This window comes from Apostichopus japonicus, chromosome 18 (genome assembly GCF_037975245.1).
Source record: "Apostichopus japonicus isolate 1M-3 chromosome 18, ASM3797524v1, whole genome shotgun sequence".
Classification (NCBI taxonomy): Eukaryota; Metazoa; Echinodermata; class Holothuroidea; order Aspidochirotida; family Stichopodidae; genus Apostichopus; species Apostichopus japonicus.
The window spans coordinates 10630763-10651446 of record NC_092578.1 but is presented as its reverse complement, the minus strand read 5'-3'; the positions used below and the strand labels follow the sequence as shown (position 1 = coordinate 10651446).

Below are 20684 nucleotides of genomic sequence, written 5' to 3'. Positions count from 1 at the left end.
TTTGAGTCTAGCATCTTACACATTTTGCGGAGGTTATATGAGTTAAACACACAATGCAACTTTATTATTAATCAGTGACAGCCATATTGTTTGATGTAACATCATTCCTAACTTGCAGTGATAAAGTTGAGTGAATGATATTGTTCTTATACGTTCCGACTGTCCTACTTTACTTTCAAAAGATTTAGGAACTTACGACAGGCTTCAAGAAAGTCCTTGGGAGTGTATTCATTGGTAGGAAAACCTTCAGTCAAACAGCCGGTAATCACTGAAGTTGGCGGCAAGATAGTTTCAACCAACATCCGTAAGAGCAAGCAAGAGCAAGGCAAATGCTTTCCTAATCTTTGGACAAGTAAGACAGGATTCGTAGTTGCAAATCATATTAAAGTAATATGAATATATAATCTTCGCTTTTGTTTCATTTTGTCAACCAAAACAAAAATATAATAATTTGACTAAAAATTCTTTAATAACTGTAGTCAAAGTAAATTAAGTAAGCAGTATACTTCTTGGTGATTTTAAATTTAATTTTCATTCATGGAACTTTACCATTTACAAATGTAAGGAGTGTTCAAGGTAGCCTTCAATATGTTGCGATCTGTACCGGTAATAACGATAAACAATAAAGGACTTAGTTACATACTGAACGTTACATTTAAACGTTCTTCCATACTTGTGTGTTACTCGAATCTGTATATTTAGCATATATGGCATGTATTTGTTTTAAATGGTACCTCTCATATAAAGCCAAGCTCAACGAATTTTCAGCATTTCTTGTATGTTCGCCTGCTTCGAATGATCTAAAGGATTGAAGATAGTACAGAATTCAGTTCAAATACGTTTAGCTATTAATGGTCAGTTACTGTCTTACGTACACTCAATGTGCATATATAAGTTAACCGTTTTAATTCAAACTTTGTACATAAATCGGTTTCGCCGATAGATCATTAAATACTGCAACTCTAAAAGGCTCCCCCAACGGCGAGCAAAGTGTCAGCGGATGCTCTCAAGTCAGTCGTACCTAGTTCTTCGAAATTTTAAAGGATACACTATCTAGGCGCTTTAATAACTAAATACAAACAGTGGTATGATAGTAACAACCATAAAAGACTTGTTTTTCCATTGACCTTCAATTTCCCTACATGCGATTTGTGTTTTCTGAAGCATGTTTCTTGTTTGTTGATACTGCACAAGTGGAATCTTTGGTCAAGCATGCACGTTGACAAACTGAACGAAAAGTAGTACTAACGTATAGTGCAAATTAGCGCGTTCACCCATAAAGAAAAAGGCAGACCGGGGACACTCTCCTAAAGGGTGGTCAAACGGCAGCTCACTGAAACGACCAAGATTAGTAGGACATGCCCTTGTTAATCAGATCTTTCAGCGAAACTAACATGATCGCGTGCAAACCACTATGCAGATTGCGAGTGTAATACTAGCATTGTGTCTAACAGTTTATGCACTGTTATTTATATATAACTTATATATATTATTAAATAATTGAGCCTACCCACAACAGCCACACTGAGCGATGATCACAACAATGATCAAACACGGAGAGGTTAATGCTCATACTTTACAGAGATTAAAATATCAGTGGAAGTTCTAAATAATCCAAAAAGTTGCCACGAGTGATTTCACCTATTCAATTTCAAAAGATAAGTACCATATATATTTTCCTTACTAACTTATTGCTCCTACAAGATCCAGAGCAACGGTTGTGAATGTTCCTGAATATTCGTGTCTCGGGTCACCTATGGTAGGTGCACGAGGGTAAACAAAACGGTGCCCAGACAACCCCCCCCCCCGGACGATTCCCCCTCGGACAATTCCCACCTGGACAATTCCCAATCCTGACAATTGTCAACCCTGACAATTGCCCCCGGAGAATTGCCGCTCCGGACAATTCCCAACCATGGCAAATTCCCCCGGATTATGTTGTCTGTCATTACCGCTTTAATATACTGTAGTATGGTAGTTCTTTATGCAGCTTCAGTGATTAACTTTGAGAACGCGAGGTAGTAGTTAAACTTCAAGTCTTTGAAGTAGCGTATTGAGCATTATTGGCGATCGGGGCAGGGAGGGGCAAACTTCGCTTTTGGTGCCCCCTGTCAAATTTGTTAGTACAGTTTATATGGGCCCAAACCACATTTTGGCGCCCCTATCCCCTTGCGCCCCTAACTATGCCACTGGTTCTTTGCTAGGCAATCCTTTCAAATAGCATGTAAAAAAGATATCACAAAGATGATAAACAGTATAATAGACTACATGATACTATTGAATAAAAGAACACCATCAGTATTTTTCACGCCCATGACTTAAGGAAGTATACTACTGTTGAATGCACCATCAGGGGCGGGTGCAGGGAGGGGGGATGGCCTGCTCGAAAATGTTGGCTAAATAATGAAGATAATTTACTACAAAAGATGGCAAAATATTGCACCAGTTTGCATCTATGCAAACTTCCTTATTACAATATCTCTAAAAGGGGAGGGGACACCCCCCTCCACGTAGAACCCTCACCCAGGACGACGATCACTACTTTTCATCACATGTTGGACCCCCCCCCATGTGGCAATTTCTGCACACGCCCCTGACCATCAATCACAAGTCGATCCAAAGTTTAAAAAGTTACATTTTGGTAGGGATTGAGTTCAGGTGTATATGACTTCCTGCAAGTATCTTTCCAGTTAATATCACCTCAAAAATTTGCCCGCTTTGCGAACGTTTACAGCGTCTTTATCAGTGGCCATATGCTTGCATCCACGTGTGTATTTTGCGACAACTAAAATATTCAGCGTTTATGCTGTGTTAATTTTTGCGCAATTTGAATGCATGATAGATGGCTAGACCAGAGAAAAGTTCGCACGCATCGCGTGCACTAGCTAGGTTGATACTTTGATAGCTTTTATCTCCTTTCGCATGCATGTTCGCTAGCTACCACAGAATTTCCCGCGCGCATTAGCTGCACTGTTAATTAATGGCATATAGTCCTTATATTTGCTCATTTCGTTGACCTTGCATGGTAGTATCAACTACAAATTCTCTGCGCGCACAAAATGTACTTCTACTATGATATTTTTACACATTTCGCATGCATGGTAGCTCGCTAGAACAGATGTTCGCGCGCTTCGCGAGTGTTTTCATCCTTAATTCCATGCATTCTTGATAAACATAATGCAGGCTTAATGATTTTCAAACATATATTATTTATAAGAAATTTCACCGAAAATTAAGGAAGAAATTAATCTGTATTCAAACGCGGTTTATGTTGTGATTACTGTAGGAACTGTATGGAGCGTGGGTTATGTCGCAATCTGCATTTTCGAAGGTGACGTCACGTTCTGTACTGTTCAAAGTATACTTCAAATATCCATCCTACACGATTAAAAAATCGTTTCTCTATCAAACGCAACACTAGCGTTCTCATATTTTGAAAAACATGTTTGGATAATTAGTTATCGCTTTTTAAGGTAACTTCTAATGGCTACCAGACAATTCTTTTAACATGTTGGTCGTGAAGTCTCGCAGTTTCCAACATTGGCATGGGGAGCGAGGTTTGTCCCGTGTATTTTTTGGCGGGGATTGTATGCCGTCAGTTTTGTAACTGTTTTAAGTGCTCTAACACGGTTAGTAAACACTATTATGTAGTTTATCAATGTATCTTCGATACTTGTATCACCTCAGCTTTCTTCAAACAGTTGCCGTTCTTCTGGTTGAAACAATGAGTTACCTGAATTAAGCTTACAAACAGTGGAGTATCTATGTTTTCGTGTCAGGGCGGGGGGGGGGGGGGGCAACATTCTAATGACCATGCCAAAGATACCCATTGCGAGCTCAAAGCGCGAGCAAAACGGCGTGTGTTTAGAATGGTTGCATTAGGAGTCGTATATAGGTCATGTTGGGATTCAAGGTTTCTGATTTAGCCTAAAACGTGAAACCAAGGATGAAAACGCACGCGAAGCATGGAAAATGTGCAAAGTATTACTGTATCACTGACAGCAGAAGTGCAGCTAGTGAGCGTACTGAAAATTGTGTAGTTGCTAACTACCATGCATACGAAGTTGGCCGATGAAAGGACTGTTAACAAAACAGTGCCGCTAGTGCGGCGAGCGAAACGCTCGGAAAATGTTGTGGTAGGCTAGCTACCATGCATAGAAAGGGAGAAAAAAACTAGCACACATATCAAGAAAGGTGACCCAACACAATTTGATAACTATAGACCAGTTTCTCTTTTTAACTTCATTAACAATCACAATGTATTGTATAATGGTCAATATGGATTCAGGCTTAAACACTCAACGGAGCTGGCACTTGCTGATGCAGTTGACAAGTTGTCCAATGCCCTAGATAATAAGATTTCAATTGGAATTTTTCTTGATCTTTCGAAAGCGTTTGACACCATCGACCACAATATTTTGCTTTATAAGCTTAATCAGTATGGCATCATAGGAAAATTCCTTGAGTGGATAACATGCAGGTTACATTAATAATAGAATCCATTTTACAAGTTTTAACGATACTAAGTCTATAAGTCATCCTATTCGCTGCGGTGTTCCTCAAGGCTCTATCTTAGATCCAGGCTACTTTTATTATTTATATATAAATGATATAAGTAATGTTTCTACTCTATGCTCTACGATCCTTCTCGCAGACGATACAAGTGTCTTTTTCACTGGTCATGACCCAAATGTCTTGGAACATATTATTAACTTAGAACTTGTTAAGTTTCATGATTGTTTTACTGCTAACAAACTTTCAATAAACGTCAGGAAAACTAACTATATCGTTTTCAGTAACAGTAAGCGTATAAGGCTGATGAAGTTAATCTAGATCTTAAAATGAACAATGAGAGTCTGCAAAGAGTGGATTGCACTAAGTTTGTAGGTGTTTATATTGACTCCCGTTTAACATGGAACAATCACATACAGTATGTTGCAACTAAAACTGCTAAGGGCTGTGGCATTCTCTCAAAACTTAAGCATGTTTTACCCAAGAGAATTTTGCATTCGTTATATCTTACTTTAATCGCACCACATTTTACATACTGCATACCAGTATGGTCTGGTACCAGTCACACATGTTTAAAAAACTATTTTATATTCAAAAAGAGCAATTAGACACGTTTCATTTACCAATTACAATGACCACAATGATACAAGTAAACTTTTCAAAGATCTTAACATTCTCAAGCTCCCTGATTTAATAAATGAATATGTAGCCACATTTGCCTATAGAGCTATTCATGGACAGGTCCTATCTGCATTCGACAGTTTCTTTGTTCACAACCATGCCATTCACAATTGTGTTATTTTATAACACACGACACATACAAAGTTTATGCCCTAATTGCATTCACACCAATGTAGGGAAGTATAGCCTTCGACATCGTACAAGCATCACATGGAATTCTTTGCTTCTTAATATCAGGTCACAACCTTCCCGAAATTCGTTTAAATACAAATTAAAGAGATTTTACTTCAACTTATACTGAGATTGAGGTTCCTCTTTCCTTCTTTTCTTTTTCTTCCTTTCTTCTTTTCTTCTCTTTTTCTTAGTTCTTTTCTTAATTCTTTTTTTGTAAGTTATTTGTGTACTCTATGTACAGGGAGTGTACTAGACAAGCCCACAAGACTTTCTTCATACACTTCCTTTCACATTCCACAACTCTCTGTGTTCGCTACATTTTGTTGTATATATGTTGTGAAAAAACAAATAAATAAACGAAAATAAAAGAAATAAAATATCAACCTAGCTAGTGCACGTGAATCGCGCGAACAAATTGTTGGCACAAGCCAGTTACCAGGCATGCAAAATGCGTAAATTTACCGTAACACAACATAAATGCTACGGGGAATGTATAGTAGCTGGCTATAATGCATAACAAGAGTATAGAGCTTCGTGGTTCCTTGCCTTTGGATTTGAAGCCAGGTATAATTGTTTGACCTAGCGCTGTTGACTTCAGGTGACCTTTGACCTTAACCAAAACAAAAAGAATCATCTACTCACTATGGATAATCCACCACCGAAGTATGAGAATGATCACACCTTGACTTAGAGTGATTACGAGCAATTTTCAAAGAAATTACATTTGGCTCCGCCCCTCGTGAATATGAATGAGACGCGATAAGGTATTAACCTACGCATGTACCCCACCTCCTACCAATGCCACCAAACAAGTGTGAACAAAATCGGCCTTTCTGTTGCCGAGATACGGAGTCCGTCCACTTACGAATATTAATGAAATTGGCACCAAAAACGATAGGGACCATCTACTCACTAGTATGAGACCGATCAGATCTTGTATCGTTCAGTTATCGTGATTACAAGCCGGCGTCACAGACACGCAGACAAACACACGAACACACATATGCGTGACTGCTTATATTCCTTTTGCCTCTGGCAAGGAGTAACAAAGAGTCAAAGAAAAGTCTACCCGGAAACAAATGCAGCTAGAGTGCGCGCGAAGTGCGCAGAAAATGTTAAGGTTATCTAGCTAACATGCATGTGGAAGGAGTAAATAATTCTCACAGCATCAATGCAGCTCACCAAATCTATTTTTCCACAAATTTACTAAATTGACAACCAAAATATTATCATTGTGTCAGTGAAGCTATAGTATACACAATGCACGCGAAACAAAAAAATGTTTTGGTACTTTGTCTCGTAAAATACAGTCGTTTTGTTATTTAAGCTTTTCAATTCAACGGTGTTCGTATGTTTTACTACATTACAAAATTGTTACATTGATAGCGTGACAGGACAAAAGTGGTAATTCAGATCTCTATGTAAGTAGACCAAAGATAACCAATATCTCACACCTTTATGTGGAAAAGTTCAGCGAAAGTCACTCTCTATAGGGCACATGGTTTACACACAGAAAACGGAAATAAATAAATATTTCACTATGGCACGAGAATCTCGCACAAAGATACTCGTTGTTCGTATCTTTAACTTCTCGATTATTTTTTTCTCATTTGAGTTGGGCCTGTTGGTTATGCTAATATAAAATAATATAGTACACACGCAGTTTTTATTGGTGACTAGCGTTATAAAATCGTCCAAATTGGGTGCTCCCGATTGACAATTATCTGTTGGCCAATTGTCCGGGGATATTGTCTGGGGGGGATTGTCCGGGAGGGGAATTGTCCAGAGGGGGGGTATTTGTCCGGTCGGGAGTCGACAGGGATGGAAATTGTCCGTGGGGGGGAGTTTTCTAGGGTGTGAACTGTCCGGGGTCGGAATTGTCTGAGTGGGAATTTTCCGGGGATACTTGTCCAGGGGGGGTTGTCTGGGGGTAATTGTCCGGGGGTAATTGTCCAAGGGGTGTTATCCGGTCACCACCAAAACTCCACATAAATATGGAAGGGGGTAAACAGATGTTCCTGTGTGAGTGTTTGACTATAACATCAATATTGTGTTAAAACCCCTCTTCAACGGCAGGGCCATTTTCTTTCAATCTTGTTAGAAAGGTGCCTTAGGGAAATGTATAGGGCAAAAATAAAAAGGTCAAAGTCCACGACAAATATATTTTTAAACTTTCACATGCATAATAAGTATGTCAAGTACTATCTAAATAATTATGTGGTGCCATGGTATCTGAAATCAAAGGTCAGGGTCAAGGATTAAAAGTTTTGTGTAAAACATCCTCCTTCAGGGTAATCAATATGTACTCGTGCCTTGCATACCTACAGAAAGAAAGGTCAGAGGTCAAAAGGATCTGTAAAGTGACACATTAAGAAAGCGAGGACAAATGTTAAATAGCTCTACAACCTTCACAGTTTTCAAAATATGTATTCAACAACTGCAACTGAAGTCAAATCTCAAGGGCTGAGAGGGCAAGATGTTTTGTTGTTCAGTGCGGAGTTAATGAATAAAGAAATGAAGGAAATTGTCACCATGCTATTTTGAGGACAATCATCAACAGTTAGGGTTAAGCCCGGGTCACATCTGCGCGATTCAAGACGCGATTCAACTCGCAACTAAAATCACGCGCATCAGAAAAGTTGCATCTAAGAAGTTGCGCTGATTAGGACATTGCTCTATTGCAAATCAACCCAAATCGACGGCGCAACTTTTATTGCGCAACAAGTTGATACCCGTGTCTAACTACGCGATTCAACCTTCAATTGTATTGCGAGTTGAATCGCGTGTTGAATCGCGCAGATGTGACCCGGGCTTAAGTGTTTGCGATGAGCAATGCAACTCCGTGGATTGCCGTCTTGATTCGCTTGTGATGTATACCCTTGTGTTGTGATTGTCAACGTTGATGCACTAACTTACGATTTGGTTGCACAGTTAGTAATGGTTATGCTATGTTGTGTAGGTAGGGATAATATATATGATTGAAATTTCTATAATTAAATCTTTTCTGTGTGCAGACTGTTTTGTGCGAAGTCGCCGTTAGTTTACTCAGTGACAAATATTTCAATCATATATTCACCCCTTTTGAAATTTACTCCTCGGTATCTTGCCTATATATGACAGGACTCTCTGTAGAGATTTCCGAAACGCTGGGTAGCCTCACCTCCCAGATTGCTTTGGAAAACCTTTCTTTTCAAGTATATTTATCATATGACTGTTTCCATTAACAATTCGACGTTAAATTATTAGGTAAGAAATATCGTTGGAAAGAAAAATACAAGAGGCCAATCCACGGATTTTCACAGTCTCGCAGACTTTGAGAACGAAAGGTGAAAGGTCAAAATAAGCAAAACAGGTCTTATTTATAACTAAAATGGGTGCATTAAACTGGCTTGCAACATTCACAGTTATAATGAGTATGTCAGGTATTATAAAATTGTGTGGTTTCCATGAAATTTGGGTTCAAAGGTCAAATTAAGTGAAACGAGATTTTTTTGTGCTATAAAACGAAGGGGAGGGGGGGGGGGGTGAAGGAGGCAGGGGACAACCTTCACACGCATAGTCATTGTGTTAAATTATATAAGAAATGTGTGGGTAACATGGTAACAAAGGTCAAATGTATAATTTTAGTGCTTATATGTGTGAAGGTATCCTTAATCACTCGACGGGTAACCTTCAAAATTGCCGCGTGATAGGACTTTTCCGTTGAAGACCTTTTAACTATACTGGTCACAGGCGAAACGTCAAATTAAGCGAAAGGTGACTTGTTGCCATGTAATGAAATAACTGTTATAAATAGTTACAATGGCGGCAGAGGTCAAAGCTCAATAGATAACCAGAATGCAAAATACATTGTGGTTTCGATGACTTCATTGCACTAGACTTCTGCTTGGTAACCAGAAATAGCTATTATAATATAAATGGCCCGAACCACTATTTTGATGTACAATTACAGTATGGCATTATAAACACAGGTCAGTCTACTGTAAGTATGAGAAGTATCAACGATTCCCATCGTTAGATATCATATTAAAAGGGTTTTCAGAGTTTGACCTCTGGTGACCTCAAATGAGATTTGACATCACAAGCAATATGATTCTTGTACTCAGTATGGCAATAACATACACCATATTTGAAAAGTATCCATGATTACTACCATGAGAAATCATGTTTTAAAGGTTTTCAGGCCTCGACAAATATTTTTTAAGTACTCGCTATTTAGCGACTTAAATTCTACTCGCCAAAACTCAAAATTCACTCGCCATTGTGATTGCTGTTCAAGTCTCCATATAGTTTCTGTGAACAAAGGTAAGGCACTTAGGCAGATGCACATGGAAATGTATGTTTCTTTGCAGTATAAAATTTAAACTTTTTTCCACTAAAAGTAACTGTTGTAATAAAGTAAAACATGTCGCAGAATCATAAAGAAGCAGCTAGGCCTATTGTAGTGTTTCAAACAATTAAACATAAAATATCTGCAAAAATACCTACGAAGATAGCTTGGCTCCTGTTACATTAGGGCTCCTCTAGTGCTAGGCATATAATATACAGTAGCTAGGTGTGCGCGAGTCCTAAGACTATACAGTACCCAGGCGCGTATCCAGGATTTTCTAGCCCGGGGTGCGCGAATTACTATCTAAGCGGAGCGCCACCATAGGTTGGCGCGAAGCGAGCAAGAAAATTTCTGGTTTTAATACGCCCCAGATCACCGGAAATGACACTTCTCGGGCTTGAAAATGACCAACCAGATGTACACTTTTGCCTGAGAACCAAGTATTTCCAAATAGTTTTTTTTTTTAATCCATAGCCTTTTTGAAGAATGTCAACAGTCACACATCATGTTCGACCTCATCGCATCTCCTGTGGATCATTGCTTTTGTACGTGATTCTACGTCGCGGCCCACAATACCCTTCAGCCCCACTTTTCAAGGTTTTAAGCCCATTATTTGTTCAGAATTTGAAAATATTTCTCGTGAATAAATTCACTTCAAAACATACCCATAATGTTGCAAAAAATGTCATCTATGGACAACCAATATAGACAAACCTCCTTCAACCCCTATAACAGACCGGTCGAGTAGAGGAAAGTTTGATGAAGAATGTTGGTGAGGGAATTTTCGAAAATTCAGACACAGTTCATTTATTGGTGTAGACATATTAAAACCCCTTATAACGGATACTATAAAACTTCGTTGAAGGAAATAAAAAAAATACTAGATATTTCAGAAACCGAACACTACACACATAACCGTAGGAGGCGAGGGGGGGGGGGGGGGGGGCTGCAGCCCCAACCAAATATTGTTGTGGAAATTCGGGCAATATGCTGAGAATAAATTGCAATGATGTAGCTATAGGAAATCAATAGTTTAATAAAAAATCTCCTTGGTAATTAAAGTTCTAAGCTTGCCCGACTAATTCGGTAATAACACGGCAAATGATTGCATGTAATTTTGCATGCGATGTAGTAACCGATGCATGCCTATATGATATGTACATTAACATGTTACAACGCGAAAATTTGGGTTATATTTTTCGGGCAAGTCGTTGCAGCCCCCCCCCCCCCCCCAAATTGGGCTTCTATGACTAGTACTACACACATAGACAGTTTGGAGGCTGTTCATCCTGCTCACTGATATGATGTGATATCTGCTGTTTGCTTTACGAATTCGAGTAATTGAAATCATTTTATCCGTTTATTGTGCAATGCCCCACGTTCTTTTCATTTCGAAAGACGCACACTTTCAGTGTTCATTACACACTGAAGGCTTCGATTTTCTATCTGCCTTCAATTTAGGGAAGATCTTGGGATTTTCATCCGTAGATATTGCTAGATATCCATACGGTACAGTGTCCTTGGGATTTCTTGGGATTTTTCGGGCCTGATCTATGGCGGGCCATCAGTCTCAAATCGTGCCGGGGGAATCGACTTATATCGATTTAAATCGACATATACCAATTTCCTTCGACTTATACCAGTTTAAATCGACATATACCGATTTAAATCGACATATACCAATTTAAATCGATCATAAGTAAAATAAATCGGTATATGTCAATTTAAATCGACATCTACCAGTTTAAATCGATGATATGTCGAATTAAATCTGTAGAAGTCAATTTCCTTGGACTTATACCAGTTTCTAGCAACTCAAATTGACATATACCTATTTAAATCGACATATCATCGATTTAGCTCATTAACATATTCCAAATTCCGATTTCGGTGATGATTGACATGTGGAGATAAATGACGTGCAGTCACCTGACAACGCGGGCGAATTATTGAAATAAACACGAGTACAGTGGAATGCATGATTTGAGCTTGAATACTGTAATTGTTAATCCACCTGGGTATATATTTTGTCGAGTTCGAGACCAGCCACAGTTGGTTTCATAGCACAATTGTACAATTGTTTAAGGCGTCCATACACACACACACGCGTAATGATAGACCATATATATTATATATATATATATATATATATATATATATATATACATTAGTGAGAGAGGAAAAATTGAAACGTCAAAAATGGAGTTGTCGGTGTAAGGGGTAGGGTGAGGCGCACGCCCCTTCCGAAATCCTTGATCCGTCACTGGCTACCTTGTGTATATAATAAGGATCAGCGCTCACGGTAGTCACTGTTCCTCTTTTCTCCTACCGGTGTCTTGGCGTTTTTCTTGTACTCCTTCCTTTCCTTCCTCTCCTTCCCCTCCTTTTTCCCTTTTTTCTTCTCTCTTTTGTCTCTCCTCTTTTCCTTACCCGGGGGGGCGCTCCCCCAACGCCCACCCCCCCCCCCTGGAAACACGCCTGCTACCTCACTGCTACTTTGAACCGCTACTCGATTAGCGCGATTCATACATTTTGCAATTATTTATCTTGTCTTTTAGCTGCAGATTGGTGCACGAAAAATATCGCTATTACTCCTAAATCAAAGCGATCTTTTACGCAATATCAATTTAAGGTTGAAAGAGCACCTATCTTCCACTTGTAACTGATGTTGAGTGAAAATCTTTGCAAAAAACCTAGCAGCAATAACAGCTAACTTGTCTAAAAAACTCCTTTAATAGTTGTATATTTTGGAATTATGACTGAATGGCATGTAGGAAATGCCCCAAGATATCATTTAGGAGATATTTAGCCACCTTAAGTGTATAGGTATTCTGAAACGAAACATTTATTCCTTCACCTTTTTATTTTAACGAACCCAATTTTACCTTACCGTTGTATGTACAAGCAGGACATGCACCTTTATTCACATGTACAGCGACGGATATCCAGGTAGCGACACAATTAATTAAAGCAATGGTGGTTTGATCGACTTCTCTGATACTATCTACGGATGCCCATAAGCTAATTTTCAATTGTAAACAACCAGATCTCCTATTCTTATGAGGCCGTGGAGCACATGTTATCTAATATGCTGGTCGGTTGGAGATACGGTAGATTATGAAACAAGGTTTCCACAATCTGATCTATGGTGACTCCAAATGACCTTTGACCTCCACAAAAATGGCTTCTTGTACTTAACGTGTCACAATTACATACAAAATATGAGATGAGAACTACAGCACTGGATAAGAATTAGTTTAGTATAATTGCTCAGTAAAAGGTAGTTGAGGATTATCCCCCTCTGAAGTCAATAGGAGACTATTGAAAATTTGAAAGTTTACTTTAGGCGGAAATGATAATTCATAGGAAAGAAAAAGAAAATACCCAGTGCATTTTAGAGGCATGTTGCCTATTAACAATATTTCCTTCTGTATCCTCTTTCTACAAAGAAAACTTATTTAAGACATTTTTAAAATTGCGATTTGAAATAATAAATATACTTCAGTCAACCAGTTAGTAGCTCTGATCACTCAACTAGATCATATCTTCTAACAAAAGAGTTTCAGCAAGTCATTGATCACTCCACAGAAACCTTTGGTGGTCAATGTAACCGATGACGTAATGAACATTCCTATTTTGGCATACCGCCCTTACCTGATGCATATTTAACTCTATTATATATTTGAAGAGGCAGAAATGTTAGTCATAGTGTGCTTTTGACCATAGTGTGCTACAGTAGTTCAGTCTTAAATAGGGTTTGTTCTTTAGGAGATATGAAAGATATTGAGCCAGTCATTGTTGTAGGCTTCGAGTTTATGTGGGGTACATATCTTTAGTGGAAGAACCAGGAATAGACAAAGGAACAGGTGGTGTGGGGCAAAATGATGTTTCTGCCGCCACCTTCAACTGAAGATGTACTTTCTCAGCTGAAATTGTTCTGTCGATATTTCCAAAATATAGGCCTAAATTGGGAAACAAAATGTCAAGATTAAACGTACAATTTAGCAAGACAAGGCGCATTCAACGTTTGACATAAAAGTCAACATTACGATAAGGCGCGTTTACCCGACACGATTTTCCTCACGATTTGTCGTGCACGACAGTCGTGCGCGATAAATTCGTGGCGTGTGAATGGACTTTTCGCAGAAACTGAATCTGAAACTGAAAGTGCTCAACTTTGCACGACAACTCAAGATCTTGTCGTGCGCGACAGATGTTGAGCAAGATTCCATTCACACGCTGCGATCAAGTCGTGCGCGATTTTTAAAGAAATCGTCGACGATTTTGTCGTGAACGGTATTTTCTCACGACAAGAGGAGAAGCCATACACACGTACCGACAAAATCGTACAAGTCAAGTCGGCTAGAAACAAAAAAATCGCAGACGATTTGGTCGTGTCGTGTAAATGCGCCTTTACATCCTTATGATATACTAACTTTCCGAAGGCGCCTTAATGACCATTTAAATGAATAAGGTGCTCTTAAAAATGTCTTCAATACATTGTCTATGCACTGGAATAGCTAGACAGTACGTGTACCCCTGCCCACCTAGCTTGACTGAATACATCAGACATGTTTGAAGAACATATACAGCTATGACGTGGTCAGAGGTGTGATTCGGATGGTGGGGTGTGGATTAAGGGAAGGAATTTAGTTAAGTGAAATCGAGATAGAGTGCATAGTTCAGAGCCTGGACTCGGACTTAGACTGGGATGCCCTAAACTTAGTCTTGTCTCGGACTCGGCCTGCTTTGGATTCGGACTTGTCTCGGACTGACTGGACTGTTGGATTCGACTACAACCCTGTTATGACGGTAGTCCATAATCAGTTATTCATTAAAAGTATCTGTGATGAGATATGCAACTCCGTGAGTTGCCGTCTTGTTTAATGGAAGGTTAACAACGTCACGATATATAAACGCTGGTTAAATAAAGGATAGTAAGTAGAAAGCAGTTTGATACATACAGATCAACCATTCCTCTGTTATCAAACAATTCGGTCTCTTCAATAAAGACATCATTCGATTCCTTGAGCCTATAAAAAAAATGAACACAGGTTATCAAGGCTTAAGAATTGAAGGAAAGTAAAACAAGTATATCTTAGAATAGAGGTCAGAACACCACTCACTAAATATGCCAAACCAGCAGTGTCACACCGTTTTGACAATGTATGTTGTCCCAAGATGATGTCATATTATTTATTTAGCGGAAAAGAGACAAGGATGAAAATACTAACGTGCATAGACAGTAGAACAATGGCAATTCTGGTCTGTTATGACCAAAATTGATTGAATGCTATGTTGTATAGCACATAGTCAAGAAATAGTTCTGAAGTAACTTTTTTATCAAGTTCCCAGTCATCATCATTCTTTTAGATGCTTGGATGCTGAATAGGATGACATAAACTACCGACGTTCTAAAACTCGGGAGGATTGAAGGTGATTTAAATCAAATTTCTGATTAAATCAAAACTTTTCCGGAGCAAAAGCTGGCAGATGTGTTGGAGCTAAATTTCTACTTCTATCTCATATTCTAAGAGGTCATGGTGGTCAAATTGAAATAATAAGCAATCAATCAAGCAACCTCAAATTTACCGTAAAATGCCCGTTACCGTGGCATTCTGTTGTATAAGAAACACAGGGGTTGTGAAAAGTCATAATTGGAAGGCTAAGAATTTTCTGTAACTTTCCGTATTTTCTGAAACATATAACCCAACTCTCCATCTACTAAAGGCAAAATTCTATATATTGTAAACGCAATGTTAATAATAAACGTCTTCCAATTTTTTTTCATTAACGAGCCAATGGAAAACTTACACAATGTTTTTCAAATTCGGTGTACTGGCAATGTAACGCGATATATCTTGAGGAGTCAGGCCAATCAGCACTCTGAAATGAAATTGGTTGGTAAATTAGAAAGTGTGCTCAAAACACTAAATAACATAATTAACGAATAAGTCAGAATCGACCAATAAGTAAAAACAATTATTCGATATTCGATGTTTCCTACGGCATTTGCGTTTCTCCAAGTTTCGTTTTTTTCCCACATGTGTAATTTAAGGTTCTTTGATAGCATGCTGTGGCAAAATTGTAAAGGATACTCCCTGGAGCTGGCAGAGTTGCCCGTAGTGTACATATGAAGTGTTAAGCAATGTTTACCTGACTCAGAGTACACAGGGATTCGTAAATATTATCATGACATGGAAAATACTAGGGTAAACTATTGAGTTGTGATTTTTATGAAACATTTAAACCGACTGCAGGTACATACATATACCACGAAGATATGATGCAAGTCTATAGGCTAAGTGGTGATGTTTATCCTTGTTTCTACTTTTGTGTTGCAAAAAGTAAGGGAACAGCTCAAAAATTATAATAAAATTGACAATCTTCCAACATACAAACGAAATCGGTAGTCTCTGCGCATGCGCTAACGACATCGAGAGTAGTTCCGATGCGTACGTGATGCATGAATCGAAAACGAATCCAACAGCTTCAAATAATCAAACCATTTCTTTTTTGTGCTGCTATACCAACAACGAGATCATATTTAACGTCGTTGGATAGTTATCAAAGCTGCTATAATATTACCAAATTTATCTATCTGGCCCTTAATATGTAACAAGAGCCCAACGGGCACTACGGTTCCGTAGTCGGTGGAATATTAAAGTCTTGTATGTCATCACCCAATAGCATAATATTTATGCCCACCAGTATATGTACCAGCTATTAACCAACAACTGTATTCCAAGTTTGGACATAATCTGATTTAAGGTTGTGGAGTGATTGTAATTTAAATGTTGGTCCCTCTCAAAGACATTGGGCCCGATAAAGTTTTGCGTCTAACAAGGGCCTCACAAGTTCGGGCTCAAAGAATGTGTCCCAAATATATTTGAGGTGGAAATAAAAGTTGGGCCCACCTGGCCGAAAAAATGGGCCCAATGTTTGGGGGCCGAGATGGTCTATATGTACCAGCTCCTAATCAACAACTTGATGCCAAGTTTGGCTACAATCCGACTTAATATTGCAGAGTTATTGCAATGTAACAAGATATGGACCCAAATGGTCCCAAACATATTGGGCCCCACAAGTTCGGGCCTAAAGAATGTGTCCCAAAATGCATATGATGAGGAAATAAAATTTGGGTCCACCCGGCGCAAAAATGGGCCCGGAATTGTTTGGGCTCAGATGGTCCCAAAATATTTGCATGTACCAACTGTAAACCAACAACTGTATACCAAGTTAAGCTACAATCCGACGTCTAGGGACACCTAGGAACAACATTCTCCTAATCATACTAATATAGGCACCAGAAATCATGAAAATAGCTGCAACTCAAAATCTATCAAAGATTGACCATTCAAGTCTTTTCTTAACTATAGTTTCATTTATGAACAAACCTAAGCACATTTATGATGTACAGGGAGTGACTACCAAATTTTCTGTTATGTTATTCATTTGTGTTTTAAGGGCACTGAACACAGGTTTGTGGCATAAGACGATTTTTTGGATATATTTTGTTGTCTTTGAAAAGAGGAACATCACATTATCCAAGCGATATGGCACACCTTCCCATCTATAATACATAGCAAGTATGATAAATACCCATCACTCCGTTGTTGAGTTATCGCGGACCCAAACAATTGCCACAGACGTACACACCGACGCACACACCCACCCTAACGTGACTGCATCGGTTCATTTGCTTCCAGCAAGGAACCAAAAACAAAGAAGGTCGCCCTTGAAAGTATCTCCGCTATATTCGTCGCTCTCAATCCACTTTGCGTCTTTGACAATTGGATCGCTATAAACCCACCTCGTTTTTTTTGTATTTACAAAAGTTGAAATATTTAGTTTCCCCAACAGAGCTAATATGCTTTTGTTTTCATAATCTTGATAGTGCGATTTATTTGAACTGATGCTTTAAAATCACGAAACTATTTCATTTTATAAATCTCTTTATTGATATATATATAAATGTTCACCATGTCATAATGTAAACAATGTATATAAGTTCTCGCTAGTATACTCTCTCAGTCATACTGATTGTAGAACAAAACAATGTTTTCGATCATCTTGAACCTTCATAGCCATACTCACAGTGATTCGATGGTCGAAGGTAAAGGAACTTCGGTTTCAGGCAGAGGTTTGAAGCAACTGGCTGTCTCACCATTACAGTGGCAGGAGGAAGGACAAGGCCCGAGAGGTCCGTCGGTTCTAAAGAACCATGAAGACAACTTCGGTATGGATGGGAAAGGAAACGCTCCGCTGGGAGAGATAACGTGCAACACTAGAGCCACCGTCAGTGTAAACATCTTAAAACGAACCATCTCGAATTTTCCGCGAACTAAATGAAAGAACAAAATAGGGCATTTTTGCCTAATGTAGATTGGGTCTTCATTCAATTGACAAAAACCAATCATTGCTAGGACTTACAAGCAAACTTTTTCTTCAATAAATGGCTAACTGTCCAAACAATAAAACAGTTTACAATACAAGAATTAATCAATATTGATCCACTTATCTGTGACTGCATGGGGGTCGCGTAGCAAGGAATAGTGCAGCAATGTAATAGATACCCAAAGAAAAGTCAATATTCATCCAATCCGTGGTTTCGAATGGGTTTTTTTTTTTTTTTTTGGCTCCACTAGACGACCTAATATGGCACTCTCGGGCTTTTTCTGATGATAACATGTATTCTTTTGACTTGGGCTGACTTCAGTAGATGTTTTTGCCTTCGGTTCTTGTCACACCGCTGTCTGTGGTACTTTCTCTCAGTACCGTACCGTATTTTGTTATTTGGTCGATTGCTATCCGATTTGGCCAATTATCTCTTCGGAGGGTGTATAGTAGATCGATTCTGAGACCGACCAATCTTTCAGACCGACAGCAGTGACTTGCTGAGCAACGTTTTAAAATTAAACCTATAAAGTGACAATTTATTTGATAATTACAGCTGAATACTCAGACGCGTATAGGAAGTCGAACACTGTTATTGGCTTGGGAGGAGAGGGATGCAGTATTTTCAGATAGTTCCTGGCCTCTGCGAGAGATTTTGAATACGCACACGGAAACACATGTCAGAAAGAGGAATTACTAATATTTTACTCTGTGGCGTATCATAGCTCAGAACCCTATAGTATAGGTTCAGAGTGAGAAGGCCCCGAAAGCTGCAGCGTTCCGAAGTTCTTGCTTCTTGTAGCGAGTTTAAAACACGAAAATACATATCATAGAGAGAAATTACGTTTCTCCTAATTTATTCTAAGCGCGGGAGGGGGGGGGGGTGTCCTAGGGACTTCAGTTGTGAATTTTTCAAGTTTTTACTTTTCAGATGCTTAATATGAGCACCAAGGCCATTTGTCAGACAAAATAAAATTCATTGGAATGAATTTGAAAGCCCCAGAAGGGGCCAGAGTGCAAAGCCCCGGAAGCTATAACATTTCGAGATATTTCTTGTTCTTTTTTGACTACTTTTACTACTTTGATATTCTCCACCCCCCCCCCCCCCCCTCCCTATCGACCTCCCACCCCATTTGACAAGAAATATAAAGAATTATATAATTGTAAAGGTCGTGAGTTTAACTCCTCGAAGCAATTTTCCTAACTTCGCGCATGCATTGACATTTATTGTATACTTCGTAAGTAATTCAAGAAAATGTCTCAAGTACAAATTGGTATTTCCTTGTTCCATTTTGGCAAATTTTCGTTAAAATTGTGCACATTTATGAATTTACGATCGAAAATGTGTATAATTTAGTTCGCAAAGTTAAGGGGGAAAGCGTAAAACATATCTATCGTCAGCAGTTGGTCCTTAATCATTCTTTTACTCGGTCCTAGTGTCTAATTAATGTTGTGCAGATTAAATTTACGATCGAAAATGAATATAAATCAGTATACGCAAAGTTAAGGGACACTTGTAGTTACCGTATACAAACACATATCTATCGTCAGCAGTTAGGAGTCCTTAATCATTCTTTTACTCGGCCTTAATGTCAAGATTATAACTTTTAGACGAAAGTCAGAAATCACAGGAATAATACCAAGGGGCATTGAGCTCTAGCAATTTTTTGACGATGTCAATTTTTGGTTTGCTTTACCTCTATATCCAGCTACTCTATACGTCTAGACTATATATAACTACGAGAGACATAAAGGTTAATTAAGCTACTTTTTTTTAACAAATGAACTTTAATATTTAAGTGAAGAAAGTTTTACCTCTTCAATTGCACCGTTCAATCGTCTTTGCTTGTTCTTGTTCAGTTCAAAATGGACAGTTCCAGACAAATATCTGAAGCATCTAGGCTAGTGTGCAGAAACACGGCATTTGAAAGTTTCGTACGCTTGATTTAAATATTTGAGCGCGGCGCTAGATTTGTTGCACCTATCTTTTTTACACGCAAAAACGTTAAGCCAGTACACGAGCGCGTTTGCACACGACTTGTACGATTTTGACAGTGTAATTTCTTGCAGCAGCGCGTTTGCATACACGTAATGATGAAGCAAACTTTCTCGTATACGCTCGTGTCTTCGGTTGACTTTGCCATTGATTTTGTATAGCACCGAAGGCGCTAGATAGATGAATCATATACTTCTTACACATAAACACGTGAGCAAATAAACGCGCGCGTTTGCAGACGTACATTTTTGACAATATGATATCTTGTAGCGTGTTCGTATAATAGAAATTGAAGTAAATATCTTAATGGATATGAGAAAAGTATTTAAGAATATTCGATTTCTTTGGTTCGTATGCACTTAATATTCAAGCCAACTTGCGCGTATACGCTCGGATATCCATTTGATTGGTTGTTCGTTTCGTGAAACTGCTTTGCCGTATTTCTGAGATGGCAACCAAAACTATTTTTGGTTTCGTAGTTTTCGTAAAACAAGACACAGTTTTGACAAATTTTTGACAATACGATATCTCGCAGCGTGTTCGTATACACGTAATGATGCAGCCAATTTGTGTGGATATACATTTGACTCGGTT

At 38.7% G+C, this 20684-nt stretch overlaps 1 protein-coding gene across 1 annotated transcript in view; it reads right to left on the bottom strand.

The window, feature by feature from the left end:
- The window catches only part of LOC139958326 (uncharacterized), a 44928-nt gene extending 24873 nt beyond the window's left edge, over window positions 1–20055 (bottom strand). The window contains exons 1-6 of the mRNA XM_071955311.1: window positions 19910–20055; window positions 17795–18041; window positions 15512–15583; window positions 14662–14730; window positions 735–800; window positions 197–342 (exon numbers count right to left, since the gene is read on the bottom strand). Coding sequence (XP_071811412.1) covers window positions 197–342; window positions 735–800; window positions 14662–14730; window positions 15512–15583; window positions 17795–18024 — 583 coding nt within the window. The 5' untranslated portion in view covers window positions 18025–18041; window positions 19910–20055. The remainder of the gene's footprint in view (window positions 1–196; window positions 343–734; window positions 801–14661; window positions 14731–15511; window positions 15584–17794; window positions 18042–19909) is intronic.
- Between the last annotated feature and the right edge of the window lie 629 nt (window positions 20056–20684).